The 18,293-nt window shown below is 37.3% G+C and overlaps 2 protein-coding genes and 1 long non-coding RNA gene across 4 annotated transcripts; 1 reads left to right on the top strand and 2 right to left on the bottom strand.

The window, feature by feature from the left end:
• Positions 1-159: 159 nt before the first annotated feature.
• On the bottom strand, positions 160-6,807 carry LOC106942322 (transmembrane protein 41A-A-like). Its single transcript, XM_015025580.1, has 3 exons — positions 6,294-6,807; positions 571-721; positions 160-492 (listed from the first exon to the last, which is right to left on the bottom strand). The coding sequence occupies exons 1-3, from the start codon at positions 6,431-6,433 to the stop codon at positions 283-285; spliced, it is 501 nt and encodes a 166-aa protein (XP_014881066.1). The 5' UTR covers positions 6,434-6,807; the 3' UTR covers positions 160-282.
• A 2,513-nt stretch (positions 6,808-9,320) lies between these two features.
• LOC106942321 (integral membrane protein GPR155-like) lies at positions 9,321-17,636 on the bottom strand. Of its 2 annotated transcripts, none has more exons than XM_015025578.1 (12): positions 17,204-17,636; positions 15,396-15,479; positions 15,178-15,301; positions 14,988-15,072; positions 14,700-14,787; positions 13,445-13,670; positions 13,235-13,297; positions 12,358-12,512; positions 12,113-12,208; positions 11,535-11,599; positions 11,316-11,453; positions 9,321-9,945 (listed from the first exon to the last, which is right to left on the bottom strand). In XM_015025578.1, exons 1-12 carry the CDS (start codon positions 17,345-17,347, stop codon positions 9,771-9,773), a joined length of 1,443 nt encoding a protein of 480 aa, XP_014881064.1. In that variant the 5' UTR covers positions 17,348-17,636; the 3' UTR covers positions 9,321-9,770. The 2 variants fall into 2 exon arrangements, with proteins under 2 accessions (XP_014881064.1, XP_014881065.1); XM_015025579.1 differs by having other exon boundaries at positions 9,852-10,003; positions 17,204-17,633.
• Positions 15,486-16,695, top strand: LOC106942323 (uncharacterized). The gene is made up of 2 exons (XR_001423603.1): positions 15,486-16,131; positions 16,351-16,695. It is a non-coding gene; the product is annotated as an uncharacterized LOC106942323 (long non-coding RNA).
• Positions 17,637-18,293: the final 657 nt, after the last annotated feature.

The raw sequence follows: 18,293 nt of genomic DNA on the forward strand, positions 1-18,293 counted from the left end.
TATTTATTTAACAAAATATGTGATTTGAAGTTAAATATTCAGTTGACTTAAGAAATATTTATCTTTCTAATGAAATATTTAGTTTGAAACTATGACATTTATAAATTAATAAGTAAATCATTTTTTTAAAGTCATTTATGACTTTTAAAAAATGATTCACGTTCTCCTGCTTCATTTCCAGTTGGGTCAACATTTCTGACATTCGGAAAACATCCAGAATATCACCAGAAAACAAGTTAAATCCTTCAAAAAAAAAAAGTGCACATTCTCATTCATTCTTGTTTACCACACAAATAAAGGATAAATGACCAATCTGGTGAAGATACCTACCTTCATCTGCAGCAGAGCCACTTTCTCTGGGAAGAAGTGAATCACATACTGCTTCCCAAACGCTGAGGACAGCAGGAAGCAGAACGTGGAGCCGAAAGTGGCGAGCAGGCAGGTCAGTATCAGACCCACCCAGGGTCCGAAAATCGCTCCCCCCAACATGTTCTGAAACAGGACAGATTACATGGAGGGAAGTGTTTGTTTCTCTGCTTTCTGTTCAGTTTCTGTCAGTGTGTGGCTCACCAGGAAAGAGGAGCCAGGTATGGCGAAGGACTGCTTATAGAGGTAGGCGCTACAGAACAGCAGCAGAACGTAGCTGTAGTTCTCCGTTTTGTAAAACTTGAGCATATTGGCCAGTTCCCGTAGTGACTCCAGGTCTGATGGGAACTTCAGCCTGGACAGAAAACCAGAGGAACACACCATAGTACACTTATGTGAGTTTTTTAATTTGCTACTAAAATCAAGTTGTGATATGACTGATGGAACACAATAACAATTAACCTAAAGCACAGCAAAGAAATTTGACAACAGATTGACTGAAAAAGAGAACAAAATGGCCCATTCAATGGTCCAATCTTAACCCGATTCAAATGGAAAATCATATTGACTGTGCAGTACTTTCAAGAACCTTTGCATTTATTCCCCAAAATTTTGGGTTGGTTTGAAAATGTTCCTGCATGTTTTAGCATAAACGTGTTATGCTAAACGTTTATGGTAACTGTTCAGCATAATATTTTCTATTCGTGACTGAAAATCTAAATGTAATGTCACCAATTTAGAGCAGGGAGACACTTCTACAAAGCAAAAGTATTGGTTTATCTTAACATACCTGATGGTCAATCTGGAAACTTCACCCGTCTCTAAATTAGTCACTTTGCTATGGTGCATTTGTAACCTGGTTGTATTTTTCTTTTGTTATAATTACACAAAATGTCTTTTTTGTTTGGTTATTCGTATTGTTACTTACCTGACTAAAACACCTCTAAAAACTCTGTCATTGTTTTAACCGTGTTACTTTAGGATTGGAAGCCCCTCCTTTTTGTTTTTTCTTCTGTGGTTTTGTCTTTAAATTGTTTGCACCCTTTACACACATGGGCATATAGACATGAACACTTCGATGCTTCATTGAGCAGGTTGGTACGTTTGCTGCGATACGTCACAGTGTCCGTCATATTTAATGTGACATATCTGCCAGTAAGCTAATACAAGTGAATGGACTGAACTTCACAAAGTGCCGTTCTAAAATACCTGTCACTGACACATTCTCTCACACACACTAATATATGTACTAGTCAAAGAAAGCACTAAAGAGTGCAGCAACAGTGTTTCTAACTTTTGATGTGATTATTTAATTGCTATGGGAAATTTACACCCTCCCCTTTTGTCATGTTGTCCTGTGGGAGAGGTGTGTGGTGTTTATTTTTCATCTAAATACATCGAGTTTATTTATAGATCTACTAAGTTAGTTTTTGTTATCACTATTGTAATATATTAATCCATTCTGTAATGTAAATATTTAAGTGAAGCTAAAATCACAAATTAGCAGGAATTAACTTTAGTTCTGTGATGTACTTTTGTGTTCCTTGGAGGGGGAAGCCATAACACGGCTGTTTTTGTTTGTTGTTATTGTTATCGGCACCAGATCTAGGGGGAATCTGAGCCAGTATCAAGTGGCGCACAGGCAGAAGAATCCTGTGCAACCAATATCTGTGGATCTCAGAGGAAGCGAGTTGTTATGTTACTCCAGCAAGAGCTTGTTTATTCTAACAACATTTTCAATTAGAGAAAAAATAAATAAACAAAATACAATTACAGTATAATTCACATTCAGTCAACATCCGGAGTCTTTACAAGGAAATAAAATAAAACATGCATAAATAAAACAACATAATTACAAAAAATAAAGAAAATCTGATCCAAAGTTAACAACCAAACTGAACACAACATTCCATCTACAACACACTGTAAATACCAATGTTTGCGAGTTATAACCGTTATAGCGGTTATAAAGGAGATTAAGCTCATCACAAAAAATACACCTTTATGAGAAAAAAAACAAACTATGCCAAGCATTTCCCAAACACCAATATCCCAAATACAAATATAACAGTCACTAATTAAGTAATTTAAATAAGTTCAAAATCTCAATGGCTTCAACAAAAATCAAGCTAGGACTGCTATGGTACTGCTAAGCTTATGTTAAGCTTTGACACATGTCAAAGCTTAGTATAAAACTGTCTAAAATTACACAATATATTTAAAGAAGCTGTTTTTATGGGTTTATAAGAGTTGCCTTTTATCCTACCTATGGATCAGAGGAAGCGAGTTATAATGTTACTCCAGCAAGAGCTCGTTTATGCTGAGCTGCGCATGCCCAGAGCCAGAAAACCCGTTCTCCCTGTTTATATATATATATATATATATATATATATATATATATATATATATATAAAATAAATAAAAAATAAAAATAAAAAAAAATAAATAAATAACTGCGTTAATGAAACATGTTGACATGGAGTATTTGCTCTGAATTCTAAAGGCGAAGCCGCTGCGCTATCGGGTGGTCCGAATAAACGGTCCCAACCACGATTTCAACCACCGTGTGTGTCAGATTCCTGTCTCGTTTCCTTCCGACAAAAACCCTTAAGAACACACAACGCAGAGTCCAGGGAACAGCGAGGACTCATTTCGCACGGACAGGGTTACATATATATATATGGGAAAAGAAAGACTAAAAAACGAAGACAGAAGCCAGGACTAATTCTAATTAAAAAATAGGGGGTGTATTTTTTTTAATTTTTTTTTTACTGTTTCTCAACCCACTACATTCTCGTCAAGTATGTTCTGTAAAAAAGATTTATTTTGATTACTTAAAAATTGTGAGACATGGTCTTCCCCCTTTTGTCATGTTGTCCTGCAGGAGAGGAGTTGGAGCAGGCAGCCATAACACAATTGTTTTCTGTTTGTTGTTCTCGTCAGAAATAAATCGAGAAACCATCAGTTTCAAAGAAATCTCGTGTCACGGCCCTGATCATTCAATAAAACCAGCACAACGCAGAAAGGATCCAGTTACTCATTTAACTTCAAAAAACAAATAATGTTTTCAGTCTTGGAGATTTTCCGACATAATAGTTACTGCTTAGGATAACATTCAGTTACCTGCTAAGTAATATTAATATTGGCTATCAATATCGGCCCAAATGTTGAAATCTGTGCATCCCTAATCTTAAGTAGAAAATGGCTTTCGTCTCAGTTTAAATAGTTGAAATACAAACAGGGCAAAAACTTGAAACCAGACAGAAAAACAGAACTATAGAAGAATCAGTGACCATGCTGTGTGTCTCTGAGTCAAAGAGTAACTGGATACATTCAATTCAAAGATAGAAATAGCATCACAGCTTGTAGACTTGAGAAGAGACTAGAAGACACTTCTGAAAACTCGCACAGCAAAAAGAAAATCTCCCGTCTGTCTGCCTCCCCACCCTGATTTGAAACTCAAGCTGCCAACTTTCCTCTGCCACCTGCTTTGAGGTCCAGCATTGCTTATTCTTACTAGTCAGAGGACAAACATCCAGCCCTCTTACTGGTCCACTGGGTGGTTGACGTGGAAACAGCCCGACACGTGAAACTGAATGGATGTATGTACAGTATTTGAGGAGGGATACTTACAGCTGACTCTATGAAACATGTTCTGCCTCAGCAGAACATGCCACACACACACGCACACACACACACACACACACAGAGGAACGGACAGATGTGGGATCAACCCACCAATCACATCAGGGTTAACATCACTCACCCCAACATGAACAGTTAACCTTTCAGTTTCCTTTGACTAAGAAAAAAAACCTACTAAAGGGAATTTAGTTTACAAGATGCCTGGATCAGTTAGTCATGATCGTAATATCGATTTACTAGGCACAAGCACCCACACACACACGCGCGCATGAAAAACGCACACACACATAAATGCTTTCTGCATTTGGCCTCAGAGAGTCTGGCTCAGTGTTATTCTATCATCCCTCTGCAGTGTCACATTTAACTATAAATTTAAACTCCCCAAGTGTTGGGGTTTTATTTAATGCACAATATCTTAAAGTTTAACATAACAAAATAGCTTAGGGGATTATTTTGGTATTCTAAGATGTGTGAAACATCATTTCTGGTTTTTAAGTTGCTGAAATCTCCTGGTGGTGACCCATTCACTTGGATTACGGGTCACCTTGTCTCAGCTTCGGGGAATCCCCTTCGGCTTTTGAAATAGATATGACTGGCTCATCAGAAGATTTGCTGCTTCCTATTATTTACCTTTTTATTCCACTTCAGAAGGTCTAATAGTAGTAAATGTAGTCATTAATTGCGTTTCCATTGACCATGCAGTTGCGCAATTTGACATTTTGAAAATAAATTTAATCATAACGGAAACGGTATTTTCGAAAATTCTTAGTGCTAGAATGAGGTGGGGTTTTTTGTCGTATTGAGGCAAATACCAGGAAGAAGAAGATGACAGGAAGTAGTTGGAGGATTGTGGCATACAATGTTTTTTGATGAACAATCTTATTCATTTTAATTGTGTTTCTTATTTAACAGAAACAAATCCAGCTCCCACCTTACCGGCCACTGTTAGTCGGCTGGCAGAAAGAAGGTTAACACTTAAAAGAATCAAAACATTTCTTGACAGTTATGGTGTGGAAACTGATCTAATCTCTGTTAAGCTAACAGAGAATAGAGTTGCGTAACAAGTTTAGAGCATTTTTTCTAAGCAGTCATCTCTTAGTTGGACCAGCTCAATTAACCAGCTAATTGAGCTGGTTAATCAGCCAGTTGAACTAAATAACCAACTAATATTAGCATCTTATTCTTGTTTGATAACTGGAACAGTAGATAAAGGTTAAATCTAAAAATCTAAATGAACGAGGTGTTTTGAATAATAAACCCTTGAAAAAAACTACCAACATTAAAAGCAGTTTATCATTTATATTCTTAGCTTGCAAACCACAAAATAAGAAAATAACACAAAATGACATCACACACATCAACTTTCAGTTTATTTGTAATTACATTTTTTTAGTAGCAACAATAAAAGCGTCCCTTTGAATTATTATTATTGTTATTATTTACTTTGATTTCAAATCAAAGTTGATTTGGAAATTGACCCCCAGCGGAGCTCTGACCGCAACAAAATAATACATAAATTTCTGACATTGTGAACCATATCTACAACAATGCCTAAAATACATAATAGCACTTTGGCTTATTAAACTGAGGTCTACAGGCTGATGACCTTCATTTAAGTTAGAAGATAAGATAAAAAATATCACAATTATGAAAAGTATGACTTCTATAATAATAAAAGGTAAAAAAATGTGAAGGTAATTTTATTTATATATCACATTTTCTGCAACAAGGCAATACATAGTGCTTTACAGGAATTAAAAGGAAATGCAAACAAAATAACAAACCAAAAGAAAGAGCAAAAGAAGAAAAAGCGAATCCAAAGTAAATAAACTAGGTTCTCCTATTCAGCGTTGCTAGATAAGTATAAGTAAGTATCCTTTGGTCTAAATACTCTAAATTGGTAAAAGTAACGAGTACTCCACAGTTTCTAAGTACAGTAATAACAAAAACTAAGTGTTCCTGTTCTGGGAGAATTCTTTCTGGATTCTAATTTCGTTCTAATTCCTTTTCTGGTTTGCAATAAGAGGAGTCCCTCTACATAATAATCTAAAAATTAATCTAATATTGGTCTAAATAGCGAGTACTCTACAGTTTCTAAAGAAATAAGCTAAAGATTGACTAGCTTATTTCTAATTTGTTTAGAATTAAGAAGATAAAATATAGTCGATTGAACCTTCTGGTAGACTTATAGAGGTACGCAGAAAAATAAAATAAATGAGTATCTGTGTGGCTCTAGTACCGTCAGGTTGAACTGTATTTCATTTAAGACAGTGTGTTCCTACCTGTACTCTCGGTCGGCCTCTCCCTCCGGCTCAGACCCCGGCTGGAGCTGCGTCGGTCCCGGGGGAAGGTGCGTCGACAGCAGGTAGAGATAGACACTTGCAGTCGCCACGATGCCAGTTAGTCCCGCTAAGGAGCGCATGTTGTCCCGTCCAGAGAAACTTTACTGCTGACCGGCAACTTTCAACAACAACTCAGTTTAAGCACAGAGGAAGTACGCCGGTGGACGACAGGTTGACGTGTTCTGGTTCCGTTGGACGGCACCGGCTAAAAGAAGGTGTCACTTTCCGAAAGGCAAGCCGCATATGACGGTTGACATTCTGCCAGTGTTCGGTGCACGGATCGTATAGCAGCCTGGTGAGAGACAGCTTTCTTCAGTACACATGGACATGTTTTTTTTTTCTCTACTTAGCTAGCATATACTATTATCCAAAATATATAGAAATATTTCTTCATTTCTGTGAAATATTAACATATTTTTGAATGCAATGTTAACATGCAATTTAACACAACGACCACTAGAAGGCAGGGTAAATAAACTGTACTTGAATTTCCGTTTTAAAGTGAAACATAGTGATATTTCTACGTCAGTCGTATTTTCATTCGGCCAGTAGCTCTAAGTATGTTTACTGTGGAATTAACATATAATTGATAAATATTAACTTAAGAATTTATAAATGAAATAAAACATATTGCTCACTAACATTTAAACACATGCAGTGCTTTGAAAAAGTATTTGTCCTCTAGGACTCCGTGGCTTAGTTTGCTTTTTGTATTTATTCGGGTTATATTTGTCTAGAATAAAACATGTCTGATGATCTGAAACATTCATCAATATTTGTGCAGTACAGTGGAAATATATCATGGTGAGGGATCATACTTTTATTCTTATGCCACATTTCATGCAGACAGATCGGTAAGAATACGCAGGAACAGTATAGGACTGCTGCGTAATGAAACCATTGAAATAAACAGAGGTGATAAAAGCACAATACATAATAAGATTGAATAATTAAAACAATAAAAGATACAGGACATGTATTTATAAAGTGTGTCACAAAGGTGATACACGTTATAAATACTGTTCAAATACTATATATTAACAATTTTACATTTTATGGTTTAGTGTAAATGCAACGAGGTATTTTTCTCCATTTGTTAGATTCAGTTGTACTTAATTTATTAATTTAAAGATTTATTTAATAAAAATAATAATAATTTCAAGAATACCAAAAATAAATCAAAGGAGAACAAAGACCATTCAGTGTGTCTATTCTCGCGTGATTTCAGTGTCACATGACTAGCCATACATTAGTGACCCTCTCCCAATGTTCATTGCCCTGTGGCAAGCCTTTTTAACATAAATTCAGTTTCGTCTTACGGCTTGCCATAATTGCGCACCGTGTGCCCTCTTTGAAGTGTGGAGTCACTATGCATGAGGGTTTACAAGCGTGCGAAAATGTGAGAATTGGGACAATATATGGCAAGCCGTTTTAACATAAATTAGGTTTTACAGGTGTAACACCGCCCTTACATTCCAGATATCTCTAATTGTTTTGTGACTAGATGTTTTAGCGATTTAAGATATCTCTAATTATATTTCGATTAGACAAAATAACTATTTGAGATATCTCTAATTACATTCTGAGTAGTCGAAATGACGTCAGACTTACCATTGACTTGTGTGGAGACTTTAATTCAAGATATCTACAATGAATTACTATCTGAAATACACATTTCAGATATCTACAATTAAATTACATCTTAAATGTATTTTTGGATAGGAGATATGCAGTTTTGACTAGTGAAAACTAAATTATAGATATCTTAAAATCAAATAATGACTAGGCAAAACTAAATTAAAGATGTCTTGAATTGTAATTTTGACTAGTCAAAATTCCTTTTACGATATCTCTAAATGAATTCGAGATATCTTGAATTACACAGCTTTTCTATTTAAGGTATCTTAAATTGGCATGCCGACTAGTCAGAATGACATTACTGATATCTTGAATTAGTATTCTGTCTAGTCAAAACGTCCCTGACTTACGTAGCAATTTGACAGTTTAATAAAACAATGAAAAATAGAGAAAACGAAAAAAGATGTTTGAAAATTCGCCGCTTTCATGTTGAAAATGGTTTGACAATAGCAATTTTAGCTTTTCAAAGCTGTTTTTAAGTGCATTCGGTTCGTCGGAAATGAATAAACAGGAAATTCTTTGCAGATATCAGAAGCAGTCTTATAGTTTATGAAGTTTTGCTATCTCTGCATTTCCAACATTGTTGAGCTCTTTCTAATTTGTGGCATTTACTGACAATTTTGTGCAGGAAACATAAAATTCTGCAGGCGACTGTTTGGACACCACAAAGAGGTTTCCACGTCATTCTTAATTCAGATATCTAAAATTGTAATTTTGAATAGTCATAATTGTGTTGAAGATATCTTAAATCGTAATTACGGATATGTGTCCCGTCAAATGACAGATTCAGTGATGACATTTGAGATATCTTGAAAGGAATTTTGTCTAGTCAAAATGTAATCTTGAATTATTATTCTTACTAGTCAGAATGTAAATACAGATATCTTAAATTACCATTCTGGATAGTCAAAATGTAGTTTTATCTAGTCAAAATGCATTTTTAGATATCTGGAATGTAATTACGGATAGTCAGACGAAACCGAATTTATGTTAAAACGGCTTGCCATAGTCAGTACGCATACATACAATCCACCTTTTAGCTCAAAACATCACATGCAGCAATGACTTGTGGGTAATGCACTTCGCCAAAGTCCGTAAATATGAAAGTACACTTCGCTGCAGCAAACAGAAAGGGGAGGGGACTATGGCAACAGAAACTGTTGTCACTAAAAATTCCTACAGTTGACACTTTGTACCTCAGTAACAGCTTCCACATTGAAGTGTTAGTACCCTGACCTGGAGCTCAGACAAGGAATGATTGGAAAATCCTGGATGTTGAGTTTATGACCCCCTGTCAGAGGTCAAGACTAGTTTTTGTTGTTTTTCTTATGAAAATGGAGAAGCACTACTTAATACTTTTACAGTGCAAAAGGATTTTCTCCCCATAAAACAGATTTTGGTGGGTAATGTAATTCTGCACAGAGTCTTTGGGTCTTGCAACAATCCAGCTAGTATCTTGTGGTAATTTCACCATAAGGCACTTCCTGTTTGGCACCCCAAAGTTTCTGTTCGTCCTCTCAGATGTTCTAGGGCCGTCCCTCCACCTGCAGGAAGTAGTAGGTTAGAGTGGGCTCGTCCCTGAAGCTCTGCTGGCCTGTCAGGTGGCTCACCACTCCCCCTCGCTGAAGACGAACGGCGTAATGTTTCGCCTCAGTCCGTCTGGTGCAGAAACCTCGCTCCATTAACCAGTCCACCAAGTCACTCCCTCGAAAGACGGACTAGGGCAGGCTTGAGTAGAGGTCATCGTGTCCCTGAAGGGTAGAAATGTATCTGAGATGTTCATCTGGGCACCTCCATGTTGGAAGGAAGTGAAGTTTGGTTGCATGATTCGTCTGGACTGTAATTCCAGTGCAGATTCTGTGACTTGCCATGTCTCTGAGGATTTGTGTTTAAATACTGGGGATGATGGGAAAAGCAATGTCCAATTCCATTCTCCTGCTTCACTTCTCCAAACCTGTGACAATTAGAGGAATGATTCACCTGTCGAAGCATTCACACTCTCCCCTGAGCCACTAGGTGGTGATGAAGAGGAGGGGAGCACAGGAAGCAGCCAAGCAAAGGAAATATGGCAGAGACAGGGAGAGAAAAAGCAAGGAAAGGATTAATTCATCTGAGGTGAAAGGTGAAAGAAGAATAGGAACTTTGTTTGGAGAAAAGCAAAGAGTATCAGCCAAGAGGCATAAAATTGTAGTGCCTGGGTCTTTTCAATAGGGTGGAAAGTTTTCATGTTTAGGCAATATTTATGTTGCTCTGAGGGAAACAAGACAGTAATAGCTACTTGAAGATTCATGCAGCATCACCAGTAAAAAGTCAGAATCAGAAAACTGGAACCACCATAAGATGTTATTTGAAGATCAGTACATTTTGCACTCATTTTCCAAACCTACGATGAAATCTGTTGTAATATATACAGCAAATTCCAAACAACGAAAAATATTTATCCATGCTCCTTGACCTTTTAGACTTTGCTTCACTTCACAACCTCAGACTGAGCAGTTGTGAACTAGACAGTAAATGAAAATAGCCTATTTTTATTATTTAAAAATAATCAAAAACAGAAATATGTCATACATTTGTGTTCAACCCCCTTTACTCTGTTACTGATGAAGAAAATCCATTTAAAACTGTCCAAGTGTTATTAAGTCTTCGAGAAACTGCAGCGGTTCTGAACTCAGGAGGGTGCTAGAGAACATTAGAATGAAGAAGACCAAACAGAACAGCACATAGAGCACAGGTAAAGTCATGAAGAAGTTAAAAACAAGACTATAGTATATCAAACAATATCCCATAACAGGGGGACAATTCCAACAGTTACAAAGACGTGTCTGTCTCCTTAAGCTGACATACTAAATGAGGAAGGCATCAATCAAGAAGCCCTTGGCAACTAATGCCGGGCAAGGCTAATGCTAGCTAACATTAGCTAATGTTATCCAAGGCTAACATTAGCACATCCAAGGATAATGGTAGGACATCCAAGGCTGATGCAAGCATACCCAAGGCATATCCCAACATTCAGTTACTATTGAAAGATTTAGATAGAAGTCTGCCTACAAATACAACTGGCAATCATTGGGAAAACTTGAAAATTGATATCTAGAGATGCTCTCCATCCAGTTAGACTGAGTTATTTTGCATAGTAGAATGGACAAAGATATCCCTGGAATACCTTTAGCTGTAATTACAGCAAAAAGTGTTATTCAAAGTATTGAATGGCTGAATACAAAGGCAAGGCACACTTTTTAGCTTTTTATTTATCATGATACTCAAACAGTTATAGATACTCTTACAACGCACTACAGAATGTGCCAACTGTGTCCCTCATACCTGTGAGTGTGTACTATGTCTTGTACACACTGGTCTTTGTGGTAGCGGACAAACTGGGTACAAGTGAGTCGGACGTCCTCAGGCACAGCAGACGGACTCGAATCCTCTCCGTCTCGATTATGCCACAGGCTGAGAAACCTGGACAACATCATTATTTCAGAACTTTCTCAAAAGACATTACAAAAGCAGTATGAAATCACTGCTGAAATCTCGGCCCACCTCTTCTTGAACGGCACAATGATGAGGTGTCTGTCCAGACCAAATATTCCAAATGAAAGGAAACCCTGGGAAACAGCAAGCAAAAACAAGCACAAGCTGTAGTCTTCCCTACAACAGCACACACATGCATTTCCATTGACTATATAATTGTTCAAATTTGAAATGCGAAAATAAATTTGGCAATTTTGAAAAAAAATAGTTAATTTTTTTTATAAAAGTTTTTGCACGAGGTTGTTTTTTGGCTGCATAGAAATTAGTGTATTTCACCAAACTTCAATGGAAACATTTATCACATCGCACGAGTCACATGATCAGCGACCAGATGATCAATATGAGCAACGACCTGGATGTTACTGGTGGCAAAAACGATAAAGACGACAACAGGAAGTGGTGGGATGATGGTGCGGCGTGCTTTCAATGACTTGTCACTCTAAGCTTATTCACGTGTGATTTTAATTGGATTTCTTTCATTTGGGAAATTGTGTGGGTTTTTTTATATTAGCATAGCATCAACAAAGTTTTGCTGATATCTGTAACAGAAATGGAGCCAGAGATACAAAGCATAGTCACTGAGGTACCTGCCCGTAGTTGGCCACAGCACAGAAAAACTGCAGCTCCAGGTAAAGCCGGCCTGGATCTTTGTTGAACAGCCACCAGAGACAGCTGGACAGATTCTACATGACGAGACAGCAATACGTCTTCCACTGCTTACACTTCATTTATGATCTCCATCCAAGGCAGTGAAGTTAAAATTTGAAGGTGGTTATTAATTTCTCTTTGTGAAACAATCAGTTGCAATCTGTCCTCTTTGCTTCCTGCTTACCGCCAGCAGACTGACGCTGAGCAGCAAACAGAGCAACATGTGTCTCACAGTCTGCTTATCATCGCTGCTCCTAAGGCCTGGAGGTGGCAAATCCAGCGGCTGTTCCAAGTCCGATGATCTCGGCTGCTGTCCGTCGCACAGCGCCCCGCTGTGGCCTGGAGCAGGAAAACAGAAATTAGAATTGAGGTTCCTTCAACCTTCCTTGAAGCTGCAGCATATAACTATTACTAAGAAATTATGTTTTTAACATATTTGTTAAAGCTGTCATCATGTTGTTAATGTGATTAAAAAAGTTACAAATTTTAATATGTTAAAAAATATATTAATCAAGCTCCTTCACCTCCTCCCAGTGCTACAACTGCTACCTTAAGAAATGCACTGCTCCCGGTCAAAAACAGATAGTCAGAAAAAGGAAGGTCAAAGCGCTGTCAATAAACCTCGGGTACACGAGGTAAGGGTCTGAGCAGCATGTACACAAAAGTGATCAACAGCGCTAAGACCCTACTCCTGGCTGTGACTGTGACTGGTTGTTTCTGACCAAGTGGTGTATTTCTGTAGCAAGCGTTGGAAACACTGGGAGAAAAGGGAGGGAGTAAATTTTTTCACAAAGTTTTTGACTCATACCATACTGTCATGACACAGTAAGAGTTTTAACATACATGTAAAAAACATATTATTCATAAAAGTTACATACTGCAGTTTTAATACTACTACTAATAATAATAATAGTGTTGAAATGTTGAATGTGTAAAATTACAGACTGCTATCAGCTGTTTCTTTGAATGTCTATCAGAATTACTAAAATGTCATGCCTAAATATTGACTACGTTACCTTCTAGTTTGTGCATTTATGAAGTCATTACTGTAAGTTTGTTACCTGTGCTCTGTGTGCTGGCCATCATGTCAGGCCTGGTCTGGAGAGGAGAAATGTTGTGGAAATCTCCTCAACGAGACAAGACAAAGGACAAAAAGAGAACAAACTATTAACAACAGAGTAACAGTCACACACTTGTCCATCTGGGGATAAAAACAAGGTCTGAAAGACTCAAATGTCTTAAAATTAAAGAGAGAAACAGAGCAGCACTACATGAATTGATGCCGCAGGTGGGAGAATTTGTGGAGTTGGCCTCCTGCTGCTGCTGTTGTTGATCTTCCAGGTCAGCAGGAGCCCTCAGTTCATCGTTGATGCCGGTGACAGCAGCTCGGCTCAGGGCTTCGTACCCGACCTGCTCCCGGCCCCCCTGGCTCAGACCCATCAGAGAAATGGCACCGAGGGCCAGGCTCACAGCCAGAACCACAGCAGAGCTGATTATCTGAGGCAGAAGGAAATTAAGGGGTTTGTTATTGTCAGGATGACTGAAATAAATAAAAATAACACAATTCTGTTGTTTTCCTATCCAGGTAACAAACCAACGAAATAAAAACATTTTAAACACAGAGTGGTGATGTGCCAATAAAAAAACAAAAAATTGGTGTTTGGCCAGTTCGAAACTCAAAAATACAAAGTTTTTCTGATTTCTAAATGCACCATATTTCCACATTCATCAGTGTTGATGTTGTTACTAGACGAAAAGCAGTCAAAGTTAGCCATTTTCAGCATTATAGAAGCTGAAAGACATCAGAAGTAGAAGTGGGAAGAACTATCCAAAATATCGATTACATCAATACCCAGTTGGTATCGTATCAATACTAGCATGGGAGGATCGATACTTTAGATTCAAATTCACTCTTAAAAATATATTTTATTTTTGGTACTGTAGTTTTCTAACTATCTCATATATTTAAATTTGATTGTTCTCAAATAATGTTTTGCACTTTGTTTATGCAGGAAAACATGTAAACATATGTTTTTTTTTTCTATTGATTATGGGCGTAATGTTAATATGTTATCAAAGAATTTTACTTTACTTGCATATAAAATTTCTCCAAATTTTGTCTGAGGTTATGACAAAAAAGTAAAGGAAAAACCACAACACCTAAAAAGTCTGAAGTTTGATGCTACAAAAGTGAATAAAAAGTATCAGTGATACTGGTGCTGTATATCGGATTTAAACCAAAATATGCAATACTGCACGCCTCTAGTAAGAAGCTCTTTATACAAAACCTTTTCTGCATCATGTAGAGACATGTCTGCAGTTTGTTCAGCTTGCCAGAGAACAGGAAGGCTGAAGAGAAAAGTTGCTGCTTTTTATCCTGGTGAGCTCACAGCAAATCACCTCATCATGTTATATTTCTTAAAGATAAATCAAAAATGGCAGTCAAAGCTGTACAATAACTGGAAATTCAAAATCATTCACACAGTTCTGATCAGAGGATCTCCAATAAAAACGTAAGATTCCAACCTGAGCTCTGCCATAGAAGAAGGCAGAGTCGAGGGTTTCTGTCCTTTCTCCTGATATGAGAAGGACTCCAACCGTCAAAAAGGGAATCCTACAAAAACACACCAAGGACAGAATACTTAAACTAAATTATTCATCTCTTTCCAGTGGAGCGCCAGAGAATTATCTTCAATTCATACAAAGGCACACAGAGTCATCTTCTTCAATCAAGACAGAAATATAAAACCAAATAATAAATAAAAGATCATCTTTTCTCTGTGGATGCCACGGCTCCTGTCCCTGAATTCTCACCCCCAGCCCACAGCCATGAAGAGCCCAGGTCTGAGTCTCAGCAGATCATCTCTGTTAGTCAGAGCCAGACACAGAGGGATTAAACCTGGACACACAAAGAAGCCCAAATGTCTCTGAAGCAAAGAATAAAATGTTTATTTGGCTGCTTTACAGGAACTGATGTTGTTTTAAGCATCTGGCAAATACAAACCTGTCCAGATGTAAGTGCTGTACAGAGATCCGTACAATAGAGTGAAGCTGAGAACTTTACTGAGGTAATTATCTTCTTGTTTCACCAGGAAGTTCCACAGGATCATGCTAATGCACACTAAGAACTGTCACACAAAGCAGAGGGTTAAGGTAGCAGACTGGAGCAAATATGAGCAAATATGCATTATATTAATGCAAACTGTATCAAATTTAACTGACCTGAGCCAGAAAAAGATTCAACACGAATAGATGAGGGAGCTGATTAAATTTCCTGCTAAGCAACATCACAGCGATGGTCCAGACCTGATAGGAACACAAACTGAGTTTCTCTTTTAAAATATCGATGCTGATCCCTGGTAGAGACTCAACTCTTCACTTCTAATACCAAAACTCAAATCTGAGGCTTTGTATCAGTTGATTCAATCCAATACAGAAAAACAGCTGAATGGACTTAAAACATTTGTTAAAGTTATGTTAGAAATGTTTGTAAATGTACAGAATTACAAAATTATCTGCTAACTCTGCACCAGTACAACACATTTAAACCCACCAATAGTGTCACAAGCCAGTGTAACCAGGATAATTTTTCTATATTAGATTCAGTTTATTTTATTTTCCATTTTGTTAGATCTAATTTTATTTATTTTTATTTAAAGGTTAATTAAAATCCTCCTTTCCTTAATTTATTCAACACCAACCAGGCGAGAACAACATTGTTCTCGCGCGGTTTTGACGTCATGTGACGGCTGCACGTCAGCGTCCTAAATTGACAGCTACGGCTTATATGGCTGCTAATCGCACCTTAGGTAGGAAACGCTGTCGGACCCTGACGTACAGGTAGGCTTCTGGTCTGTTCCCAAAGCGGTTTTCAGATATCATGTGCCTCTGTTAACTTGCAGACGTGTGATCAATCAACCGAACGTTGTAAAGATCACGGTTGGTCAAGAGGGAACTGGTGAGTGTTTGCTCGGGAGCTAGCATGCTAGCACTAGCCTCCCCAGCCTGATGTAGTAATACACCGATCTAAAGCGCATTCAAATTGAAATGCTTACCGAAACTACTGTTGTGTAAAAACACTGTTTTGCATAAGTTGCATTTAATTATTATGTAAACTCCTGCAATTATAAGAAAATACATGTACATGTAAATTGATTATTTAGGCCTGTTTACACAGGCCAGGTGTATTGCAGATCCCCCGCTCAAGGAGTGGCTGAAGGGTCTAGGATACAGCAAGGATTGTCTGGCTTCATGCTGACCAGACTGGCGAGCTAACCGTTTAGTGGATCCGGAAATGCAACGCCTATTGTCTGAGGAAACTCTTCCGAACTGGTTGGAGATTCAGCCCAACAAGTCTTCACTGAAGGAACTGGATTATTTTTTTTTTGTTTTTTTTTCCCCTTTCATCATCAACAAATACTGGTTGACTTCCTTGGTTTAAGGAACCCATTTGGACTTTAAAATTGTGGACTAACTTGTATATATTGTAAATATTAATACAACTCACCAATTTTGCACCATCTAGCTGTCTCTGTGTTTTTAAAATTTGCCACCTCCTCCAGCAGACGTACCTAGTTTTAAGAAATCACTTGGATTGACTTTAATTTGGATTATTTCTAATCCTAGAATGTAACTTGGGTTACACCAGTCAAACATGGAAAAAACAACTTTCATTAGTTCAGTCAGTGCAGTTCAGAACAGAACGGTCAATGTAAAATAAATAGTAGAAAAACTGAAACTGTCAAAACAATATGTTGACTACTTTGGTCAAACATGTAAAAAATAAACAGCAACACAACTTTCAAATTAAGAGCAAGAGAAAATAGGAAAATTGATTATAATCTAAAATAAAGAATGACACCACTCAGAACAAAGCACAGAACTAGACTGAATAGATTTGACCTTATGGATTGGGCACATTGTCATTGATACTCAATCTAGATTGTTTTTCAAACATCGAGAATGATCCAGATATTGATATATCGGTGAACCTGAGGGAGCAGCAATGTAGAAGCACCAAAACCACGAACCAGTCCTATGAGGCTGATGATGCTGATGTTGAAGCTGACGTTTTCCAGCTCTGCCACCAGGGGACTAGGGTCCATCAAAGGAATGGTCAACAACCAGGCCGACACGTACATGATCGGAGCCGACAAAAAAGTGCTGATCACCATCCCAGACGTCACCTAGAACATAGAAAAACTGCTTCAAGTCAAAAGATTTCTGGTCACAGTTCAAAGTCTTTTCACTCTGCTAGGCTTTCTAATCGAACAGAGATTTAAAGAGAAGCAGCAAAAGCAAATGATGGATCTGCAGATTCATGCAATTTAGTTGGCATTAAGCCTGTTGCAATAAGCAATTGATCGGTTAATCACATTATGAATTAAAATAAGCTTGATAATTAGAATTCTGATTATTTGAAGGATAATTTTGTTTTCAAACTTCATAAACAATTTTATTTAAAGTTTTGGTTGTGTGTGGTTTTTATTTCCTTTTATTTATTTTTGTTTTAATTTTAATTAAGTTATCTTCCAGTTCAGCATACAATTTAAGTTAATGAGTCTTTGAGGGGGTAAACTTGCATTATTATGCTGTTATCAATACATTACTTGAAAATAATCTCAAAAATATTAAGGTTGTTTATCGGTAAATTGTCCAGCAACATTTGTCTCCATAACAGATCTACTTCAAGATAATAAAAAAGTAGCAATAAATTAATTTATATTAGATTAGATTATATATCAATTAAACAAATTTTATTTGTATAGCACATTTCAGCAGCAAGGCATTTCAAAGTGCTTCACATAATTAAAATAAAAACAGCATGTGACATTGAATAAACAGTGAGAAAGAGAGACATTTTGAAAAAGATTAAAAAAGATAACATTAGAACCCGCACCCCTTTTAGGACTTCAGTTAAATGTCGTTTAACTGAGGCTCTAAGCCTCTGGGACTTTAGTCAAAAACACAGTTTGACAAGGACTCCAACCTCTAGGTTTTTAGTTGAAACGCCGTCATCTGGGACTCTAAACCCCATAGGACTTTAGTTAAACGTCATTTAACAAGGATTCTCACACCCCTAGATATAGATTCGTTGAACTGGGACATTTACTGGGGGCT

The sequence above is a fragment of the Poecilia latipinna genome, unplaced genomic scaffold (assembly GCF_001443285.1).
Source record: "Poecilia latipinna isolate Pla-1442-1.1 unplaced genomic scaffold, P_latipinna-1.0 Scaffold4190, whole genome shotgun sequence".
Classification (NCBI taxonomy): Eukaryota; Metazoa; Chordata; class Actinopteri; order Cyprinodontiformes; family Poeciliidae; genus Poecilia; species Poecilia latipinna.

What these genes read in the sequence shown, in the direction of transcription:
- LOC106942322 (XM_015025580.1), bottom strand. Translation starts at nt 6,433, where the DNA reads ATGCGCTCCTTAGCGGGACTAACTGGCATCGTGGCGACTGCAAGTGTC. An exon ending in GAGGCCGACCGAGAGTACAG is followed by an intron (nt 722 to 6,293) that starts GTAGGAACACAC and finishes TTTTCTGTCCAG; the next exon opens with GCTGAAGTTCCCATCAGACC. An exon ending in TACCTGGCTCCTCTTTCCTG is followed by an intron (nt 493 to 570) that starts GTGAGCCACACA and finishes GTCCTGTTTCAG; the next exon opens with AACATGTTGGGGGGAGCGAT.
- LOC106942321 (XM_015025578.1), bottom strand. Translation starts at nt 17,347, where the DNA reads ATGGTGATCAGCACTTTTTTGTCGGCTCCGATCATGTACGTGTCGGCC. An exon ending in TGAATCTTTTTCTGGCTCAG is followed by an intron (nt 15,302 to 15,395) that starts GTCAGTTAAATT and finishes TTTGTGTGACAG; the next exon opens with TTCTTAGTGTGCATTAGCAT. An exon ending in TCTTCTATGGCAGAGCTCAG is followed by an intron (nt 13,671 to 14,699) that starts GTTGGAATCTTA and finishes CTTCTGCCTCAG; the next exon opens with ATAATCAGCTCTGCTGTGGT.